The sequence below is a fragment of the Delphinus delphis genome, chromosome 2 (genome assembly GCF_949987515.2).
Source record: "Delphinus delphis chromosome 2, mDelDel1.2, whole genome shotgun sequence".
Taxonomy (NCBI): domain Eukaryota; kingdom Metazoa; phylum Chordata; class Mammalia; order Artiodactyla; family Delphinidae; genus Delphinus; species Delphinus delphis.
This window is the reverse complement of record NC_082684.1, coordinates 78,309,119-78,330,792: the sequence shown is the minus strand read 5'-3', so window position 1 is coordinate 78,330,792 and position 21,674 is coordinate 78,309,119. Positions and strand designations below refer to the sequence as shown.

General features: G+C 40.4%; 1 protein-coding gene across 1 annotated transcript in view; it reads right to left on the bottom strand.

Moving 5' to 3' along the window:
• The window catches only part of FMN1 (formin 1), a 400,563-nt gene that overhangs the window by 276,478 nt on the left and 102,411 nt on the right, over nucleotides 1-21,674 (bottom strand). The window contains exon 3 of the mRNA XM_060003541.1: nucleotides 19,556-19,673. Within this exon, the coding sequence (XP_059859524.1) occupies nucleotides 19,556-19,673 (118 nt within the window). The remainder of the gene's footprint in view (nucleotides 1-19,555; nucleotides 19,674-21,674) is intronic.

Genomic DNA, 21,674 nt, shown 5'->3' with positions numbered 1-21,674 from the left:
GAGAAAGACAAATGTTGTATGATATCACTTACATGTGAAATCTAAAAAATAATACAAATAAATGTATATACAAAATAGAAACAGACTCAAAGACACAGAAAACAAACTTATGGTTACCAAAGGGGAAACGGGGGGGGAGGGATACATTACTAGTTTTGGATTAACAGATACACATTACTATACATAAAATAGATAAACAACAAGGTCCTACCGTATAGCACAGGGAACTGTATTCAATATCTTGTAATAACCTATAACGGAAATAATCTGAAAAATGTACATATATATATACATATACACACACACATACACCTGAATCACTTTGCTGTATACCTGAAACTAACACATTTTAAATCAACTATACTCCAAAAAAAATTTTTTTAAATAAATAAAGACATTGATTCACTTTAGAGAAAGAAAAGAACAAAGCAAGACAGAAACCACACTCCCGTCTCACTGACCTCCCAGAGACGTGGCTCAGAGTCCTGGACGATCAGCTCATACCTGACACAGAAGCAGGATGGTCCTCCAGGTACAGCACAACAAGACAGAATGTCTTTGTTCCTGGTAGTGACACACATTCCCACTCTCCTTCAAACCCTACAGCTGATCTGAGTTTGGGTGAGGAGGGGAAAGAAAGTGTGAGGAGGTTGGGGGAAGAGTCTAGAAGCTTCTTCCCTGAGACTCTAGAGAGATGGGCTGACTCCACAGGTGCAGGGGTGGGAAGGGAGGGGAGCAAGTACTCTGAGCAGGCTCATACCGGAGGGAATTGGCTGGTTCCTTTATAACCTTAGGCTCCGGTTATAGCCACTAAGAACAAGGCAGTAAGCCACAGGGAAGGGAGTCCTGCGATGCCCTCGGGAAAGGCAAACAGCATTGACACGTTTTGCAGAAATGAACCTGCCACTTTCAGTTTCTTTGGCACACAGAACTAAATAAATGTCAGCTATTATCACACACATGATCATGCCTGGATCACATCCAGTGAGCTACATTTTTAACATGGTCACAGGTGATTCTGAGGCAGCAGTTTTCAAAGTACAAACCAGAACAGTGCTCTTCAAACTTACGCTCATACACCCACTACAATTTTTCTACAAAATACCATACTCCTCACACATTTTTAAACTGACATCTGAAATTTGTCACTGTAAGTTTAAACAGTTGCAAAAACAAATTCTGGACAATTTATGAATACTAATCTTAAAAATATAATGATTACTCTTTTAAATGTAGTTAATAGACTCTAATAATACCATATTTGCCATTCAGCATTATCTGTTTAAAAAGGCTGTGAACAGATGGCTTTAACATTCAGGAATTTTACCCGGTCCTTTTCCTCCTTTTAAACATTTCAATTTCTTTTCTTTTTAACAGAATTTATCCAAAAGTAATAGTTTTATGCTTCAATGCCTATTATTCACCCTCTCATAACTTCCAAGGAATACAAATGTAAAAATGATTTTTAAAAATTTTCTCTGATCACAAAAGTAGTTTTAGGTTTACTTCTGGGCTGAGTTATAAAAATATTTTATTAGCACCTAACTATGAAAACATATTGAAATATGATAATTATTAAAAATTAAAATTTAATTGGAAATGTATCTTATTGGAATGGATAGGATCAATTTTTTGGTCCTCTAATAAAGGCCTCCCAGATACCATTATTTGAAATTATCCTTTCTTTGACACCCTGGAGGTTTTCACATCTGAGCAAGGTAGAGCCAGATTTGCAATAGGTGAGATACCTTCCCTTTATAAATTGGGTAGGCGATCCATTTAAATTAAGAGAGTACTAATGAAAGCTGAGGATGTGGAAGGTAATTTGCTCAAAATTATCCATGCCTCTACCCCTTGGAGGGTCCTTCTGCATCCCCCAGTTTAAAGACTACTCATCTAGCACTATAGCCAAAATACCCATGCATCTTGTGAAAAAGGCAGATTCACGGTCCCTGCTCCAGATACCTGAATTAACAGGATCCCCAGATTACTTTTCCCCTCACTAAAGACTGAGAGACGAATTGGGATATAAAACAAACGCATAAAATGTTAAATGATGTACAATTTAAATAAAAATTCAACAACAGATGACCTATCTTAGGTAGTACCTGGTGGCCAAAGGATTCACAGACACTCATGAGAGGGTGGGATAGTCAAAGGCTTTTTTTTTTTTTTCAAAGGCTTTCTAAAGGAAGCAACGCTGGAACTGGGGGAAGGATGGGTAGAATGTGAAAGATAAAGAGGCAGAGGTAAATGGTTTACCAAGTTTGAAATGTAAGGTATTGATTTTGTTGACTAGGAAGGAGCAATTCATGCCCTCAAAAAGTGACTCATCACAGAGACGCCCTGGTGGGAAGGCACTGGGTTATTGTGCCTGAGTGGTGCAAACACAATTACTTACTGTTGAAGACAGAAATACGTTGAGAATATTAATTTAGGTAAATCGGTTTTAGACAACTGGTTTTGTGTGAGTTTGTTTCAAGCAAATTGACCTAGAGCTGAACACATATTTTATCCATGGATTGGGTAATCCATAAACGTAAGGATAACTATATATCACTATTAAGTCCCACACTCATTCCAGGCTGGGCAAAAAGAGTTCAAATTCAAATTATTTTATTCTTCTAGTAGCCCTGGCAATAGGCTTAGCAAAAGGTATAAGCCATCACCGAAAATGAAACCAGGAGCACGTAGGCTTTTTATTAACTCTGATTCCGTTATCACTGAGTATCACAAAGATTTTTTTAAATGCATCTGTTCACAGGAAAGTAGAAATCACTGACTGCCCCATCATCTATCCTTTGGACCACTATAAGGACCACTCCAAACTGGTCTTCCTACTTCTCCACAGCAGCCACTCACCTCCCTGCCAGATCTATACTCATCCTCGATACCTCTAAAGCAGTCTGACAACACCTGTATCTGGTTCTGTTACTCCCCTGCCTAAAACCTTCACGCCATGTAATTTCTCTCTCCTGAAGACCTGACCTCCTCAAAGTCTACAGACATAATGCCCTTGCATATCACTCCCCTTGCCTCTTATCTATCAGTCATAATAAACTACCTGCTATTCTTCAAACAAGTCCTGCTCCATCCTTCCTCTGCCTGTTTGGTCTAGCTTGCCTCCACCTGACCACCTGACTTATCCAGCCTACTATCTTCCATGTCTGCTCAGGAGGCCTGTCCTAGTTCCCCCAAATAGGATTGATCATACTTGCCTTTGTGTTCTATGATATGCTATACATTCTTCAATAAGACTATTAGACCATTTTATTGCACTTATCTGTGTACATTTCATCTCTCTCTCCCCCATGCTACTCTCTGTCACCTACCTACTACCCTGCCACCAAAAAAAGCCAAAACAAAAAGAACCAAGTTGCTTGAGTGAAAGGATCTTGCCTGACACATCTCTGAATTCCAAGCATCTATCAAACTTACCAGTATATAGTAGATGCTCAGTAAATATTTGCTAAATGAATGCATGAACATATTATTATTTGTAATAGTGGAATTAATAATCAATGAATTAGACACTAATAATGTGCTAGATGTTACTAAATAAGAGTTAGGTATGATCTAGAAGCAAGAGTAACTGATGTCACCACCATTTACCTGCAACTTCTAAGATTACAACACAAGATAGAATACGTGCTCTAAATAAGTCAAGGAAAATCCCCTAGGAGTCGCCCTCACTATGCCATGTAACTCAACACACAATAGCAACTGTTTTTCAAGGTTCATTTCCACTTATCTTGATTGGTGCTACACTGAAGAAGAAATCTTAACACTGAGGAAAAAAATAACATCAGAGAACACACGGGGCAGATCTAAAAACCATTTGGTTGTTGTTTCCATTTTAACAAATCCTGTGCGCCACTGTGGAGTCACTGTATACTTTGCTACTTAAAATATGGAAAATGTCCCCATAGTTTCCCTTATCTTGAATTCACAAAATTCATTATATTTGGCTAAGACCTTTCCTTATTTAAAATGACCAGAAAATCAGCAAATCAAATTCAGCATTTCATCATGATGAAATAGTGCAGAGATGGTTCCACAGTAATGAATCTAAAACGCAATTACTGGATAATCAGACTAAAGAAAATCACATGAATCACACAGTCATTTCAGTAAATATATCCCTCATACATTAAACTCAAACTAATTTTTGTGATATCAACACTTAGAAGCCCAGATATATAAAGAATGTTCCTTAACTTGATAAAGATAATTGATCAAAAAAAATCTCTGACCAACATAATTTTTAACTGGAAAACATTAGAAGGAAGCCTATAAAATCAGGAATAGCACAAGGAAGTCTACTAATCACCACTTTTCTAGCTTTGTTTTGGAGGCCCTAGGCAGTAGAAAAGGTCTAGTAAAAAAAGATAGGTAGGGCTTCCCTGGTGGTGCAGCGGTTGAGAGTCCGCCTGCCGTTGCAGGGGACACGGGTTCGTGCCCTGGTCTGGGAGGATCCCATATGCCGCGGAGCGGCTAGGCCCGTGAGCCATGGCCGCTGAGCCTGTGCGTCCGGAGCCTGTGCTCCACAACGGGAGAGGCCACAACACTGAGAGGCCCGCGTACCACAAAAAAAAAAAAAAAAAAAAGATAGGTAACGATTTGTGTTTTATTTTCTAGTGTTAAAAACCTGATTAAAAATGGGCAAAGGATTTGAATAGACATTTTTCCATAGAAGATACACCAGTGGCCAAAAGGCACCTGAAAAGACACACATCACTAATAATTAGAGAAATGCAAATCAAAACCCAATGAGACACCACACTGATTAGCGTGGCTAATATTAAACAAACAAAAACTCAGAAAATAACAAGTGTTGACAAGGTGGAGAAATTGGAACTTGCTCACTGTAGTGGGAATGTATCCCTATACATTCGGCAGCTATGAAGAACAATATGGAGACTCCTCAAAAAATAAAGAGAACATTGCCATACGATCCAGCAATCCCACATCTGGGTATACACCCAAAGGAATTCAAAGCAGGGTCCCAAGGAAATATCTGTACATCCATGGTGATAGCAGCATGATTCACAATAGCTCAAAAGTGGAAGCAACCCAAGTGTCTACTGACGGATGGATGGATAAACAAAATGTGGTACAGACCACAGAGTGGAATATTATTCAGCCTTAAAAAGGAAGGAAACTCTGATACATGTTACAACACGGATGAATCTTGAGGACATTATGCTAAGTGAAATAAGCCAGCCACACAAATACTGTAGGCTTCCACTTACATGAGGTACCCAGAGTAGTCAGATTCATAGCAATAGAAAATAGAATAGTGGTTGCCAGAGTTTGGGAAGAGAGGAGAAATGAAGAGTTGTTTAATGAGTATAGTTTCGGTTGTGCAAGACAAAAGAGTTCTGAAAATCTGTCACACAAACATGAATATACTTAACGCTACTGAACTCTACTTAAAAATGGCTAACACCTATTCACCTATTGTGTAAACCATTATGTGCTAATATACAGAGTGTTAATAAATGTTTTCAATGAGTAAAATGATAACTTTTCATGGTTAAGATAATAAATTTTACTTTCTGTATATTTTATAATAAAAAACACAAGCTGTCATGATTTGTCTACAAAAATTCCAAGGCTCTCAACTGAAAAAAACTAGAACTAACATGAGTATAAAATCAGAATTAGAAACATGAAAATCGCTTTGTTATACCAACAAAACCATTTTAAAACATGACAGATGCATACCATTTTTAATTAAGTCTGCAAAAATTAAGTTAAATGGCACGAGCTATAAGAAGAAAACTGTAGAGCTTTACTGAAGAACCTAAACGAAATTCTGAATAGCCAGAGAGATAAATTATGTTCCCGGATAGGAAGACTCAGTATTACCAGGCCTCTCATATTGATCTATGATTTAATATAATCCCAATGGAAATTCCAATCTCATCATTTCATAGATCTTGAGAAACTGACTTTCAAGTTCATACATAAGAGTCTATGTCTACAACTACCCAACAAAACTTAGCAGGAAAAGAAGAATTGAGGTAATCTGAAATGCCAGATATTTAAATAACTTTAAAACTATATCAACTGCAAAGACACAAAATTGGCACAAGGTCTAGATAAACATAAACAAAAAATATTAAAGGATCTAGAAATAAATCAGCATATAGAAAGGCATTTATATATGTGACAGTTAGCACTCCATGTCTGCCGAGCAAGAACCAACTATTTATTAAATGTTGGGGCAAATAGTTGTCAATCTGGGAAGGACAAAACTAACAGTAGCTTACATTATTTTCGTTCCACAATGAGCCGGGCACTGTGCTAAGGTCCCTAAATGCATTATTTTATTGACTACTAAAAACAATTTTTTTACACAAATAAGGAACCTAAGCACAAATAAATAGGAAATTATCTTGCCCAGTAACTTGCCCAGTAAAAAGTAATTAACTTGCTTCAGTAACTGCTGAAGCCTAAAATTTGACTCCATGTCATTAGATTCCATAACCTAAGCTCCCTACAGCACACTGCCACCCTTAACAACACATCCTTATGTATGCCACACACAGAAACAAATTCTAGACTGAATAAAAATCTAAACATAGATGCATATTAGTTAAAATATACATATTGTTCAACTTTAGGTTAGGGAAGGCTTCCTTCAGACCATCAACAATAACGACAACTCCAGAAAAGATATAACTACATGAAACATAGAATTTCCATATAATGAATGAAGGCAAAAGGTAAAAGACATGGCAAGCTAAAGACTAGGATTGCGATATATACAACAAAGGACTAACTGCCTTAATGTACGAAAACCTGCTTTCAAATCAGTAAGAATAGAGACTAATGACCCAATTTACAAAAGGGCAAAGAATACAAGCAAACAAGTCACAAAAGAAGACAAAATGAAAAGATGTCCAACTATGCTAGTATTGAGAAATACAAATTAAAAACAGTAGTATGCAATTTTTAACCTTAGACTGGCATAAGCTAAATGAATATTGGTGAAGTGCGAGTAATGGACATTCTTGTGTTAGTTGAGTATATTTAGTGGGTTCAGTATTTCGAGAGGGCAACTGTGTAGTATCTACCAGTGGTTAAAATGAGTAGGAACTCAAAAAAAAAAATGAGTAGGAACTCTAACACACAATTCTGCTTCTATCTTATCAAAGTACTCACAGGTATGCACAAAATAGATGTATAATAATTTCATTAAAGTATTGTTTGCAACAGTGAAAGATTCTAAGTGATTAAAAGGTTTGTAAATCAGGAAACAGTTCAATAACTTATATTTACTATTTTATTGAGAGAGATTCTATCTAACAAAAAATGTCAGAAAATGGAATTTTAAAAAACATGTGCACAACTGCATCAAAATTTTAGAATACTTGGGAGTAGATTTAAATTTAAGGGAAGCTAAAACCTTCACAAAGAAAACTAAACAGAGAAATCAGAAAAGGCTATATTCAAATAAGTATGTAGGGAAAGATACATATTATGTTTGTGGAATTAAAAACTCATTGTAAAGATGTTGATGCAATCAAAACAATAATGTCAAAATTGATAAAGTAACTCCAAAACGCATATGGAAATGCAAAGAGCTGAGAATAACCAAGGTAAAAGGACTAGTAGATCATGACTTATTATAGTTGTGGTCATTAAGACAGTGTTACACTGTTACAAGGTTAGATAAAACCTAGAGAATACTGGAACAGAAGAAAGAGTCCAGGGGAAGAAGGTGGGTTTTTAAATAAATAATTCCAGATAATTTTAATATAGAAAAAACAAACTTGATCCCCACCTCAACTCATACACAAAAATCAATGCCCAGTATATTGCAAGTCTAAATGACAAATAAAGAGCACTAATTCCTTAAGATAATTTAAGGGAATATTTTCATAACTGAGTTAGGAAAGGATTACTTTAATAAGGCTCAAAATGCCCTAACCATAGGACAAGACTGATTATAGTAAAAATGAGAATTTCTGTTCATCAAAAGGCACCATTAAGAGAGTGAAAAGCCAACCCACAGAGTAAGAGAAAATATTTCCAACACAATTAACCAAAGGGCTCATATCCAGCATATAAAAATAACTTCTCTACGAAATAATAAAAGATAGTCTACGTCTTAAAAAATGGACAAGTGATCTGAACATGCGCTTCACAAAAGAGGATATCCAATGGCCAATAAACATATAAAAAAGTGCTTGACTGAGGAAACACCAATTAACAGCAGATTGGCTCGAATTAGAAAGACCAACCAAACCAAATGTTGGCAAAGATGTGGCGCAACCAGAACTGTGATGTTTTGGTGACGGCAGTATAAATTGATAACCATCACTTTGGAAGAGTGTTTGGCATCATCTACTGACACTGAATACAGACACACCCTATGATCAGCAATTCCACTCCCAGGTATATACCAAGGAGAAATGTGTTCCTTTGTGTACCAAAAGACGCGTACAAGAAAGTGAACAGCAGCATACTCGTAACAGCCCAAAACTGAGGACAACACGGATGTCCTTAGGGTGGATAAATACATTGTGATTCATACAACGGAGTAGTACAGAGCAATGAAAACAAACGGATTACAGGTACATGCAATAACGTGTTTGGTTCTCACAAGCATAACGTTGAAGCAAAGCAGCCAGACATGAAATGAATCCATTTATGTTAAGTTCAAAAGCGCTGAAACTAATCTATAGTGTTAGAAGTCAGAACTATGGTTTCTTTGGAGGAAAAAGGTAATTGCGGTGATAGGAAGGGGGCAAGACAGGGGCTTCCAGGGTGTAGGCAAGGTACTGGGTTGACCAAAAAGTTCGTTCAGGTTTTTCTGTAACATGTTATGGCAAAACCCGGAAGGAACTTTTTGGCCAACCCAATACTATTTCTTGATTTGCAGAGTGGTTCCAAGAGTATGTTCACTTTGTTATAATTCATAGAGCTATACATCTGTGATGAAATAAACATTTGTATTCTAAGGCAAGTTAAGGAAAATTTACACATAAAATTTTTTCTTTGAGCTTTGGCTTCCTCTCTCCCCTCTACTGTGCGTTGTGTATCTGCATTACGCATTGCCCAAACCTTCCCATCTGCAGAAACACCTGCTCAACCATAAACAGCAACGTTCTCCTAGCATCAACAAGATTCTTCCTCTGGAGACACCCTTCCTTCTTCATCTTGTAAGGGGTCACGATGACCCATGACCCACTACTCGCTTTGTACACATAGATCTGGACGGTGTAAACTGTCAGTAACACATCATTTAATGTACAGCCCTATGTCTCAAAAACATATATAATTGTACTTTTCCCTCTAACGGGCAAAACAGTTCTCGGAGCTTTCTGAGAGTCTGTTCCTGGGTTATAAGCCTCAATTTGTCTCGAATAAAATTTTCCATTTCTTTCTTAGATTGAGTGATTAATTTTTTCATCAACACTTATAATACGAGCAATTTTCCACATGTGTGTTACACTTCAATATAAACTGTTTTTTAAAAAGCCAATTGTGGGGGGCTTCCCTGGTGGCACAGTGGTTAAGAATCCTCCTGCCAATGCAGGGGACACGGGTTTGATCCCTGGTCCAGGAAGATCCCACATGCCGCGGAGCAACTCAGCCTGTGTGCCACAACTACTGAGCCTGCACTCTAGAGCCTGCGAGCCACAACTACTAAGCCCACACGCCTAGAGGCCATGCTCCGCAACAAGAGAAGCCACTGCAATGATAAGCCAGAGCACGGCAACGAAGAGTTGCCCCTGCTCGCCACAACTAAAGAAAGGCCGTGTGCAGCAACAAAGACCCAACATAGCCAAAAATAAATAAATAAAAATAAATAAGAATTAAAAAAAAAAAGCCAATTGTGGGAATTCCCTGGCGGTCCAGTGGTTAGGACTCCGTGCTTTCACTGCTGTGGGCCCAGGTTCAATCCCTGCTTGGGGATCTAAGATCCCGCAAGCTGCTCGGTGCAGTCAAAAAATAAATTTTAGGGGCTTCCCTGGTGGCACAGTGGTTGAGAGTCCGCCTGCCGATGCAGGGGACACGGGTTCGTGCCCCAGTCCGGGAGGATCCCACATGCCGTGGAGCGGCTGGGCCCGTGAGCCATGGCCGCTGAGCCTGCGTGTCCCGAGCCTGTGCTCCGCAACGGGAGAGGCCACAACAGTGAGAGGCCCACGTACCACAAAAATAAATAAATTAATTTTAAAAATAATAAAATAAGATAAAAGGCTAATTGTGATGCCATCGAACTTCATATATTATCTCCTTTTATCTTTACAATAGTTATTTTAAATTATCATCATTGTCCTTTTTTATAAAGAGGGATATCAACTCAGGTCACAGCTAGTACATGGCAGAGTCAAACTTCAAACTCAAGTCTATTTGATGCTCAAACCCACAAAACCCAAAGTAAAGGAAATTCCAAAGTTAAGCATGACCCTAAGATTTCCCTAGTTCAATTTTCCTTTCTCTCTGAGACAGTCTTCTACCTTTCCCATCATATGTTCTCATCCTTCATCTGGGGACGCATGCTCCAGAGTTTGGCTATTGAAACTTTGCTTTTAGTTATTCCTCAGAAATACAGTCATTTGTTCTTTCTACCAAAGAGGAAAGCATTTACGATGCCCCGGCTGCCGTCTCTGGCGGAGGGATCTGAAGGAGTGAGCGCCCTTTCTTCGCTGAGCCAGTGCGCAGCTCCAGCACAGTAGAGGTAGATCAGTGGAAGGAATTCAATGGGTTGCAAGTGAAAAGGTGTGGCAGGGCCGGAGGGGAGGGTGCTGAGGCTGGAACTGTAGAGTGGCTGCTTGGTGGAGGACCCAGAGAACAAGCACTGGGCAGCTGGCGACAGATGAAGATTTGAGGGAGGGAAGAAAAATGGGGCCACCTGGATAGAAATTCTGAGGAAGAAAAATACTGAAAGGAGGTATCTGTGAAGGTGTGGCATAGGATATGGCATATCAAATTTCAGCCTCATCTGCCCAAAAGCAGCTTCAAAGTGGATTTTAGTACTCATTTTCTCTAAAACAACAATAAAACTACTGAAATACCCAACCGTTAAGATAAAAATATTTGTTCATGGACCTCCTAAAATCAAATACATATGCACCCTACACTTCAGCACACAAACTGGGCCCAGCAAAGAGCCCCACCTGAACTTTGCAAGAATCCACAAACCAGAAGCATTTTTATTTGCGTTACATTGCTTAAGTGAGCCTCAAAAGCATTAAAGATACCATTAAAATTCCCCTTTTCTATTTTTATGAGTCAAAAAGCAGCATGAAATGACCCAGACGATTTCTGTGGATGTGTCTGGTGAGCTGGTATGGTACTCACATCCTCTCCTTTATTATGCAGATGAACTCACTGTGGTCTCATAATTCTTTACTTTATAATAAGCAGCATAATTCTTAAATGCTCCTGTTCCCTGTGCTTTCCTTGCTGGAGCTTTAATTGTCAGTATATTGGCAGAAAAACAAAAAAAAAATCCATCACTCTCCAATGCCCCCCCCCCCACCAACGACTTCCAATTGTCATTTCAGCTCTCTTATTAATTACGTGTATCTTTCAGCAAGTCATAACCTCTGGCTCTCATTTGTAAAACGAATAGGATGAATTACATTATTTCTAAGATGCTTGCAGCTCTAAATTTTTAATATTCTAAAATTTCAGATTCTATATTTTAATCTCTTAAAATACAGAATTTTTAATCTTTCTTTTAATCTCTTTTCCTCTGAGCTAAAGACCTTTACTAATACTTCCTGGAATACAACATATGATTCCTGAGTCACTGGTCCATACTTTGGGATTCCCTCTGCGTAATATCAAGCCTTAGTTCCCATTTGTGTTGGGGAAGCCAATCTCCCTCCTCACAGCTCCCACATATACAGTAAGTAGAAGCCTGACACACTCATGTCGCCTCTGGTTTCCCAGTATGACCTCTTTCTACAGCTATAAGACGCAAGGTTTTCCTGGTCTTTAATCTGTACAGCTTCCAATTTCTGGGCCATCATCATAACTCCATGCAAGTGATGGCAACATACCACAAAGTCCTGTGAAATATACAATGAATAAACCTATAGCCTAGACTGTGAAAGAAGACACTTAGGATAATCTGTCTAGACATATGACCTTAAAGGCAAGTCCATTCATGGCTAATGCAGCCTGTTAGCTGTGAATGAATACGTTTTTTAAAGGTACTGTAGGCCAATAAAATATGCCAAGATATTTATAGCTCTCCCTGGCTGGTGAGGCAAGAATGTCTGACTCACCAGGGAGGGTGGCACACAGCTCTGTCACTTTATAACCAAGGGAACCTAAATTAGACACAAACCAGAAAGTAGGCGGATCTTTATTAAGTTGAGGGATGGGTTACCTAAAATACTCTAACTAGGGATGTCCCTGAGCTACTCCAAGTTTCAAGGCGGTGTGAGTTATCCCCAAGAGATGCCACACACAGTGACAGCTTGCCTGTTCACAGTAACCATGATGCCTCAACCTAGGTTCTCTTTACTACCAAAGCCGCAGCGCTCGCCCTAAGTAGGGTGGCCCATGTGCCAGCCCCCAGCCCAGCTCTGAGGTGCAGCCAGTGCTGAGAAGGGCTTTTCCAGATGCATGCTGAAAGTTCATTTTGTTTCGGAAAACGTGAGAGCTTTCCTTCTTCGTCCTTTTTCTCCTTTTTTTTCCCCCATGGGTAATTAAGTCACTGCCAGTTTCCCAAATGATGCCATTTTAATCTCACAAACATTAGCTTCATCTCCTCTCAGGATGCTCAGGCACACATCATGATGGTATATTTTTTAAATATCCTAATAAATAAGGAGATGTTTCAGGCCATTCGTCGTAACACAAAATAGGAGACGAAGAGGAAAGGAAGCCCAGCTCTAGGTTGAGCATTTGCAGCAAAGGTTCTTCATCTACACCCGGGGAGGTGGCAGGAGATGGGGGGATGTGTCCACAAATGGTTATGGGGTGGGGGGAGGGTCTGAAATACCGCAGATGCAAAATTAACTGCAGGGTCTTCTTCCACAGCTTTCTATCATCATTAGGTTTTTTAAAGAGCCTGAGAACACTAAGAACCACGAACCAGAGTAAAACTGAGGGACGGACCCCTGAGATCAGTTGGTCCAAAAGTGCCCTTCACTCAGTCTAGCCCGGACCTCAGGAGGGAAATCTACAGAGCATCTAGCATGCATGAGTCACTAGATTCTAAGGAATGCACTTGACTTTTATGAAAAATAAATCACAAGATACAATTTCATATCATGTATCTTTTTAAAAAATAACATGCCTGGGAATACATTTAGAAAAAATACAAGATATATATCTATATCTACACATCTATGTATCTAGTTTATTAAGTCAGAAAAGAAAACTTGAATAGTTTTATAAGATATGTTCCTGCGTAGAAATACTAAGCATTTTAAAGATCTCATTCCCACCTTCACATTAATTTCTAAATTAATGCAGTTCCAATAAAAGTCCCAAAGCAATCCTTCTGAAACTTGACCAAGTAGGCTAAGGCTTTCTGGAAGAATAAATAAGAGGAAAGCTAAAAAAATATTTTTAAAAGTATGCTTGAGAACTTGAACAGATTCTGAGATGCATTATAATGCTGCAATAATTAAGATACTGGTACAAAATACAAAAAGAGAACAGAAAGCCCAAGACAGTGCTAAACTTATCATGGAGAGGAATAATTACTTCAGAAGCCTGCTGTACAATTAACTACTTAGAAAAACAGAAGCTGTCTTAGCTCTCTTCCTCGGGCTAGGCACCGAAGTAAGTTTTCAACATGAAATGGAAAACAAGAAGACAAGGAAGGAAGAGGTGGAAAGAAATCACTTCAGAAATTTAAACAGAGCTGATCTTTGAGTAGGGGAGGTCCTCTCAAGCTAAAAGAAAAGTTATACAATAAAATGAAGGTAGATTTGACTGTATAAATATTTAAAACCTCTATACCAGAAAATACAAGTAAAATAAAAAGCAAATGATAAGAGGGAAAAGCATTTTTAATGTTTTAAGAGTACTGATTTCATACTGAATAACTTTAGATAAAAAATTAAGTTTGGGGCTTCCCTGGTGGCGCAGTGGTTGAGAGGCCGCCTGCCGATGCAGGGGACACGGGTCTGTGCCCCGGTCCGGGAAGATCCCACATGCCGCGGAGCTGCTGGGCCCGTGAGCCATGGCCGCTGAGCCTGCGCGTCCGGAGCCTATGCTCTGCAACAGGAGAGGCCACAACAGTGAGAGGCCCCCGTACCACAAAAAAAAAAAAAAAAATTAAGTTCGGCAATCAATATGCACCAAAAACCTGAAAACGGCATATACACTTATATATAGCAATTCCACAAGGAATGTGTTCTAATTAAAGGAAAACACCTATGAACAAAAATATTTATAGCATTGTTGTTTTCATTATTACACATAATAACTTGAAAAACATGAAATCTCTATAAATATAATTATTGTTTAAATGTAGTAAAAATCAAAGATAGTCACATTTTCAAGTGTAAAAAGCAGTCTGTACAGTGTGATAAAAATTTTAAGTATGGGACTTCCCTGGTGGCGCGGTGGTTAAGAATCCGCCTGCCAATGCAGGGGACATGGGTTCGAGCCCCGGTCCGGGAAGATCCCACATGCCACGGAGCGACTACAACTACTGAGCCTGCGCTCTAGAGCCCATGAGCCACAACTACTGAGCCCACATGCCACAACTACTGAAGCCCACACGCCTAGAGCCCGTGCTCCGCAATGAGAAGTCACCGCCAATGAGAAGCCCGCACACCCAATGAAGAGTAGCCCCCGCTCGCTGCAACTAGAGAAAGCCCACGCCCAGCAACGAAGACCCAACGCGCCAAAAATAAATTAGTTAATTTAAAAAAAATTTTTTTTTAATTTTAAGTATTAAATTCACATAGGCCTATCATAATTCAACATGGTGGCAATGATCTCTCTATGAAACACATTATAGAGAGTTTGTTTTGCTCCGTGATATTTCTGGATATTTCCAAATTTATTTTATTTTGTAACATTGGGAAACGTTGAAAGCATATGGAAGATTTTCTGAGATCAGTAAACAGAGCCTTTACACTAAGGTGAAGTAGGTGTGCAAAGAGCAATGCTCTCGATGATAGCCATTATATATTCTATGAACTGACTGCTGTAGAAAACATAACCCTCCCACGGGATCCAAAGCAGGAGTTTTTCTTTGTGCCCTTGTATCAGACCCCTGTGTGGTCAGGTGCCAATTCTTCGTACAGACTGATGGGCTTTAGAACCTTCTTACACTGCCAACTGACTCCAGGTGAAACTGTGCTGAGTATCTTCTATTTGCCTCCTAGATCCACTCTCCCCCTTTCTGGGTTCTTTTCTGGGCTCTGTTGTCTGGCCTAAAGTGGATCCTGATCCTCTGACTTCTCTTTGGATTTGCTGAAGGGCAGAGATGGCAGGAGACCAGAGAGCCGGAGAAGGAAGTCAGGGCATTTATGCCCACAATTCCCTCCGGCCGCCAGGTCACCGTGTATCGGATGCATCCCTCCAGTGAAGGCCATCGCTCCTGTCCGGCAGCCCCCTCCACAACACTCGGCCTCCCTCTGACATTCTGGGTTTTCCAGCAGCTTCTCCTCGCCCTGCCCCTCCAGGTCTAGGGCTGTAAACACCTCCCATGATTACTAACCCCAGAGAGCTGCTTCATCTCTCATTGCTTTTCCCAAACCCTGTCCACACAAACTCTCAATCAAATCATCCTCACCTGATCCCTGACAGGACCCTGGCTGATATGGTGATAGTATAATTATCCAAAGAAAAAATAAATATGGCTAAGTGCATTTATTCTTCACAAAGCAAAAAGAAAAAAGTGACCTAATATGGTTTAGAAAATTCTTTTATTCAAGTTTGAGATAAAAGTTTAACCCCATGTTACCTCTATGATTATTCTATGATACCTAGATCTTTATAATTTCCAGTCCTTTTTTTAAAGACTTTGGGCATGTTACTAACACTTATGTGACCTCACCACGTACAAGACAGCATGTTAGAGGACGAACAGATCACTGGTTCTGTTTCTCATGAGATAAACTGCTTTTGCAGCATTAAATTTAAAGGTGGACATATTTTTCTTTTAGATTCCCTTGTACTTTCATAGCACACCTTTTCACTTGGCTGTGATTGGGTTTTACTTAGCCCCGGGCTTCACAAGGTAATCAAGTTTACTCCATCCAGATGTTTCTGGTCTGCAGCACAAGAAAGTGGCAGGGACTCAGCTGAGTTGATTAACCATTTAAGGAGGCAAGGAGGGGCTTCCCTGGTGGCACAGTGGTTAAGAGTCCGCCTGCCGATGCAGGGGACGCAGGTTCGTGCCTCGGTCCGGGAAGATCCCACATGCCGCGGAGCGGCTGGGCCCGTGAGCCTGTGGTCCGCAACGGGAGAGGCCACAACAGTGAGGGGCCCGCATACCGCAAAAAAAAAAAAAAAAAAAAAAAAAGGACGCATGGAGCCCACTAAAAGATTCTTCCTAGAAAAGCAAGACTATTTCCCCAAGCTTGTTTGGAGAGCAAGCTCCTGTATCTAGAGGAGGAAAGACAACAGAACAAGGAGTCTGTCACTCAGATTGTCCCCAGCCCAATTCCAAGGAATAGAGGGAAATGCTCTTTTCACTCGTAATAGCTGTGAGGCATCCGAAACACAAAGCAGAATTGCATTGATAATAAGGTGTGAAAGCACAGCACAGGACTTGGGAGAAGGTAATTCTTTCTCATTTGAGCAGAGCAATTCAAGTGCAGTGTGACTGAACACAGGGGACCCTCCCTGCATGCTAGAAGTCAACTCCAGCACCTGTGCAAGTCCCTTGAGTGACAGCTCTAGTGAGCCCTAGTGCCTCTCAACTGGCGCATCACCGAGGCTCCAAGAGCTCACAGAATGGCAGTGGAAGTGCCCTTAATGGCGGACACACTGTCATCAGAATGGCAGCAGAGGCTCTAGTGGAAGCTGAAGGCTTTAGCTGCCAGGGGAGTTAGCTGCAGCGTCAGCAGCTATCGACGCTGCTGATAACTTTGGCAGTGGCAGGAGAGTGCATCCTAGGCAGTGGGCACCAGCATCAGTGGTCAGCTACCCTCACATGGCAAAGAGGACTCCAGAAGCCATAGTTTAAAGGGACAGCTTCCCTTAGGTCAGCTCTTTCTTTTTTATCCTTGAACAAAAGTGAGTTTACAGTATTAGGTGATCTCCTAGGCCCTCAGAAAAAGATCATCGAACGATAAACTCTGAATAGAGGGAAACACAAGCAGTGGCACATCCAAAGCAGCCGAGGGCAACACAAGGACAGTGAGAGACTCATGATGAAAATCACCATCTCTTTGCCAGCCCTGCCAAGGACTGGGCTTCGATGTCAACAGCAGAGAACTCCAATAGCACACTTGAAATATAAATAGTCACGCTCTCCCCTTTCACTAATTTAATGAATTATACATGCCAGGAAAAATTAAGAGCACTGACGACGTAAAAGCATAAGACTTCAAACACCTTGAAATATTCTGGAACGAATTTTTCTGTCTCTGTGCTCCCTACAGAGTGGCAATTTTAATCTACTTCCCTAAGGGCAGGGAGACCAATGGAAATACCACAAAATATGTTAAGTTATAAACCAAATGCTTATAAGACTCCAGATTTCTCAACAACAGAGCTCAAGAAAATCACAAGAAAAACGTTAACTTCCTAAAGATTAGCAGTAAATGGCAAGACAACCATATGTTGGCTGAGTAATGGGGTAAAAAAAAGTTTCCTACAGGCATGGAGTATCTTCTTTGATAACCTCCAGAGTGTATCAGCAGTGATTAGTGCTACAAGACTCTCAAGAAAATGAGCACCAGACCTGGCCGGGAGCACGGTAAGTAAGACACAGTACTGCCACCCATGGGAACTGGCTGGGGACCTAGGTGCCTTCTCCAGACAACAGCCAGCCTTCTCTCTGTTGCAAGCTGTCATTGTGCCATCAGAACGCACCCAAGAGAACTGTCATTATTCATCAATTCCTCCCTCCTTTTTTCCCCATCTCATCCGAGACCTTGGACAGCTTGGAGAACACGCATTTCATTACAAAAAAAAAAGAGAGAGACTGGGACAGCTACTGACTTTGAGTGTAATTACACTGCAAGGTAATGATAGCACTCCTCTGAGCTTCTGGAAATGGAAGAGGACAGAAGCAAAGACTAAGGAATCTCTGTAGAGTATAAGTGCCCCCAAATATGACTGGAAGTAGATTGAAAAGCTGTTTATGCCACTTCCTTCTCTACTCAGCAAATGCTCATCGTCACAAAGAAGATGGCCACCCCAACATAAACTAGGAATAAGAACTTATAGGATTCTGGATTTTCATTAAAGCGAACTTCAGGACTTTTCACTGTTCAAACTGTACCACATCATAGGAAAGACAACTTGGTAGGTGGTACAGTATTGCAGTTAAAAAAACAATCCGATTTTGGAAAAACCAAATGTAGACGAGAAGAATGCAACAGCTACATACATTTTCACCAAGGCTGTGATAGCTTTCTTTCTGTCATTCAAGCCGGTCAGAAAGAAGTGTCATGAAGCAGTTGATGTCTTGGGGTAGTCAGAAGTTTGCAATTGTGTAAATGGAGGCTAAAGCAATCAGGCTGTAGATTCAGCTGTGTCCTCAATCGCTGATTGTAATGTTATCATCTTACAAAAAAGACCTGTGTATTACTAAACCACCCAAACTTTGATCCACTTATGTCATCAACCAATAGGAACTGAAAGAAGTGTTTCTGTATAACCATACAGACTGGTAATATACAGACATACCTAAGACGACCAGCAAAACGTAAGTCTGTGTTAAGGAATCTTCAAATATCAGGAAGAAGACAAAGGTTTCATCAGAGATACATAGAGACGCACATGTATACAATTAAGATATATCCTCCTCTCATTCTTTCTTTTTTTTTAAATTTCACATGAACCCTTCACTTAAAGAGTAAAAATATCTAGATTCCCATTCTACTTAAATATATTCAAGCAAAGCTCCCGGGAAGGTTTCCAGGGAGTTAGATTGCTTTGAAACTGGCCATGCATTAAATAAAGCTTTGTCTAACAAAAGTGAAAGAGTAACTGATATGGTATCTGTACGTTCACTCTGCACAAGGTTCCTGTGGCTCAAAAGCATTACTCAAAGACAAAGAACACATCAGATTACAGCTCTGGAGTCTCGTACTCTACCTCTGCCAGCAACCCTGCCAGCTTACACGACACTCTGTGAGGGCCAACCACCTGCTTCCTGAGGAATCTGTAATCTACCTTCTCCATTAGTTCCCCCGAGGTTCTCCTCCTTTACACATGTGCCCCCCTTCACTCATTCCACGGCGTTCACCTTTCATCTCTAAGAGATTCATTAACGATAAGTGTGCAAGGGTTCACTTTAACAGCAAAACCAAAAAGAAAAGCCTTCGGCATTACATTTTATAATGAAACAAAAACTTAAATTCTGTGAGTCTACTGAGCTAGAACTAAAAGCGACTGCAGCAAGAGATGCATCCTGGTACCTGGCTTCTTTTCCCATTACCTGCTTCAGTGTACTTCAATCCCACTTTCTCTTCTGTGTCTTTTGTCTTTGGGGGCGGCCAGACAGCTTGGAGTCTGCCAGGAGTCCTATCGTCCTGCTCAGTGGGGCTGTGGTCAGGCTGTTGGAAAAGTGGGCAAACAAAAGAGTAAGTTAAATGAAACGTGGCCAGGGCCAATTAATCCCTGAGAACGACTGTGCTAACTCTGAAATTAATTTTAATGGCACATTGCTCTCATTCACTGTAACTGAAACATCTCACTCCAATACGATCCTTTTCTAGAAATGTAAAGTGATCAGTTGGGGTGGAAAGAGAAATAACTCAAGGCCAAGTATTACACAACCTTCAATAGATGATTTTTAGCATATAACTTTTATTTTTAAATCACAAGTACACTTTGATCTGAAGATACAAATATACTATAATCGGGTACATTTATAGGGATGTTTAGAAATATATCCCAAACTCCAGGGTTATTTATAATATAAAAACTTGTTTTGCATTTTCTATGAACATTACCTGTAGGCCAAGATACACTTCTCTAAGATGTCCACATCGATCATTTCTTCTTTTTCTTTCCCACACACACAAAAATGAATGAGCTGGTTTTCACATTCAAGCTATTTTTACAGGGGTTGATTTTTAAAACTAGGAGAATGCTATGTTGTATTTAGTTTTTAACTGCAACCTAAGATAGTTTTTCCAAAGACCTTTAAATTTAACTGATGTATGAGGGAATGATAATTGTATGCCAAATTGATACTAAGCAAGAAATTTTATTTGTTGCCCTTATGAATTTTAAGATCCACTGGACAAGTGCTTGCTAGTCCTTACAAATTACCTGAATAATTTTTTTAATAGTAACAGCTTTCACTAATTAGATGGTTACTACGTGCTAACTTCATTTAATCTTCGCAACAACCAAATAAAGATTAAAGGTTATTTTCTTCTTTTTGCTGATCAAGGTCACCCAGCCAGTAATTGGCAGTTAGAATTAAAACCCAAGTCTCACACTAACCCAGTGCTCAATCAAGATGCCTTGTAACCAACACAGAACATTTTAATCACATCACAAACAGGTATTCGCCAAGTGGCAGACCTTCAAAGGAAAAATACAGTGTTCGCAGAGGTATAATAAAGTGGAGAGGAAATCTGGGCTATAGTTCTAGATTGCATTGATTCCTCATGCTGCTTGGTTTTTAGAAGCACATTTCCCATTAATGTTTAAACTCAGAGTGACAGTTTCGCTTTCTGACCTGCACACCTTTACTTATACCTCTCTTACAACAACCCAGAAAAAGATAAGGAAGAAAGAAAACGCTTCTGTCCAACTCCATACTCCTTACAAGGTCAACTTGACTATAATCATCTTTCACCTAGAAGAGGGTCACTAAGATTGGTATATGAGATTCTCTTTGATAGGAAACCTGAAAAGAAATACAGCAGCATCACATTTTACGACAAAACCCAAAACCCAACGCTACGTACGCTTTTGGAATCCGAGGGGCCATCTCCTGGCCTTGACCTCGACCGCTCAAACACAGCTCTTAGGGACTCCTTCTCATGCCTCATTTTGCGCTTGAGAGCTTCCAGCTCAGAGGTGTCAGCTGTGGTCCCCTTTTTGGGGGGACGGATGAATAGGGCTCTAAAGGCCTCCAAGGTAGTCTCTGGCGGCTTTGGCTTGACCTCTCCTCCCTGGGTCTGGGCTTCTCCGGGGCCGCTCTGGCTCTCCTGGGGAGTGCTGCCACTCCTCTCCTCCCCCCTGGGCTGTTCAGGGTCTTCTGCCTTTGATTCGGCTTTGGGGACGTCAATGTTGAGCAGCTGAGAGAGCTGCTCCAGGAGAGTGGGAGCGGCCTTCGGATCATTTGTTTTCTCTCCCATCTTCACTGCCTGAGGCCCTGCCTGTGCTAGGGACCTCTGGACAGGCTGGGTCAACTTAAGCAAAGCCAGGTCCCCGTCCTTTGGTTTAATTTCAGTGATGGTCTCCCCGACCTCGGCTGGGGCTCCCTTCTTCAGCACACGAAGCCCACTAAAAAAAGCTGGGAGCTGGAAGGACTTCTCTCCAGGGACTTCTTTTTTAGGAGAGGTGTTCTCAGTGACACCAACACTTGAGTTCTGGTC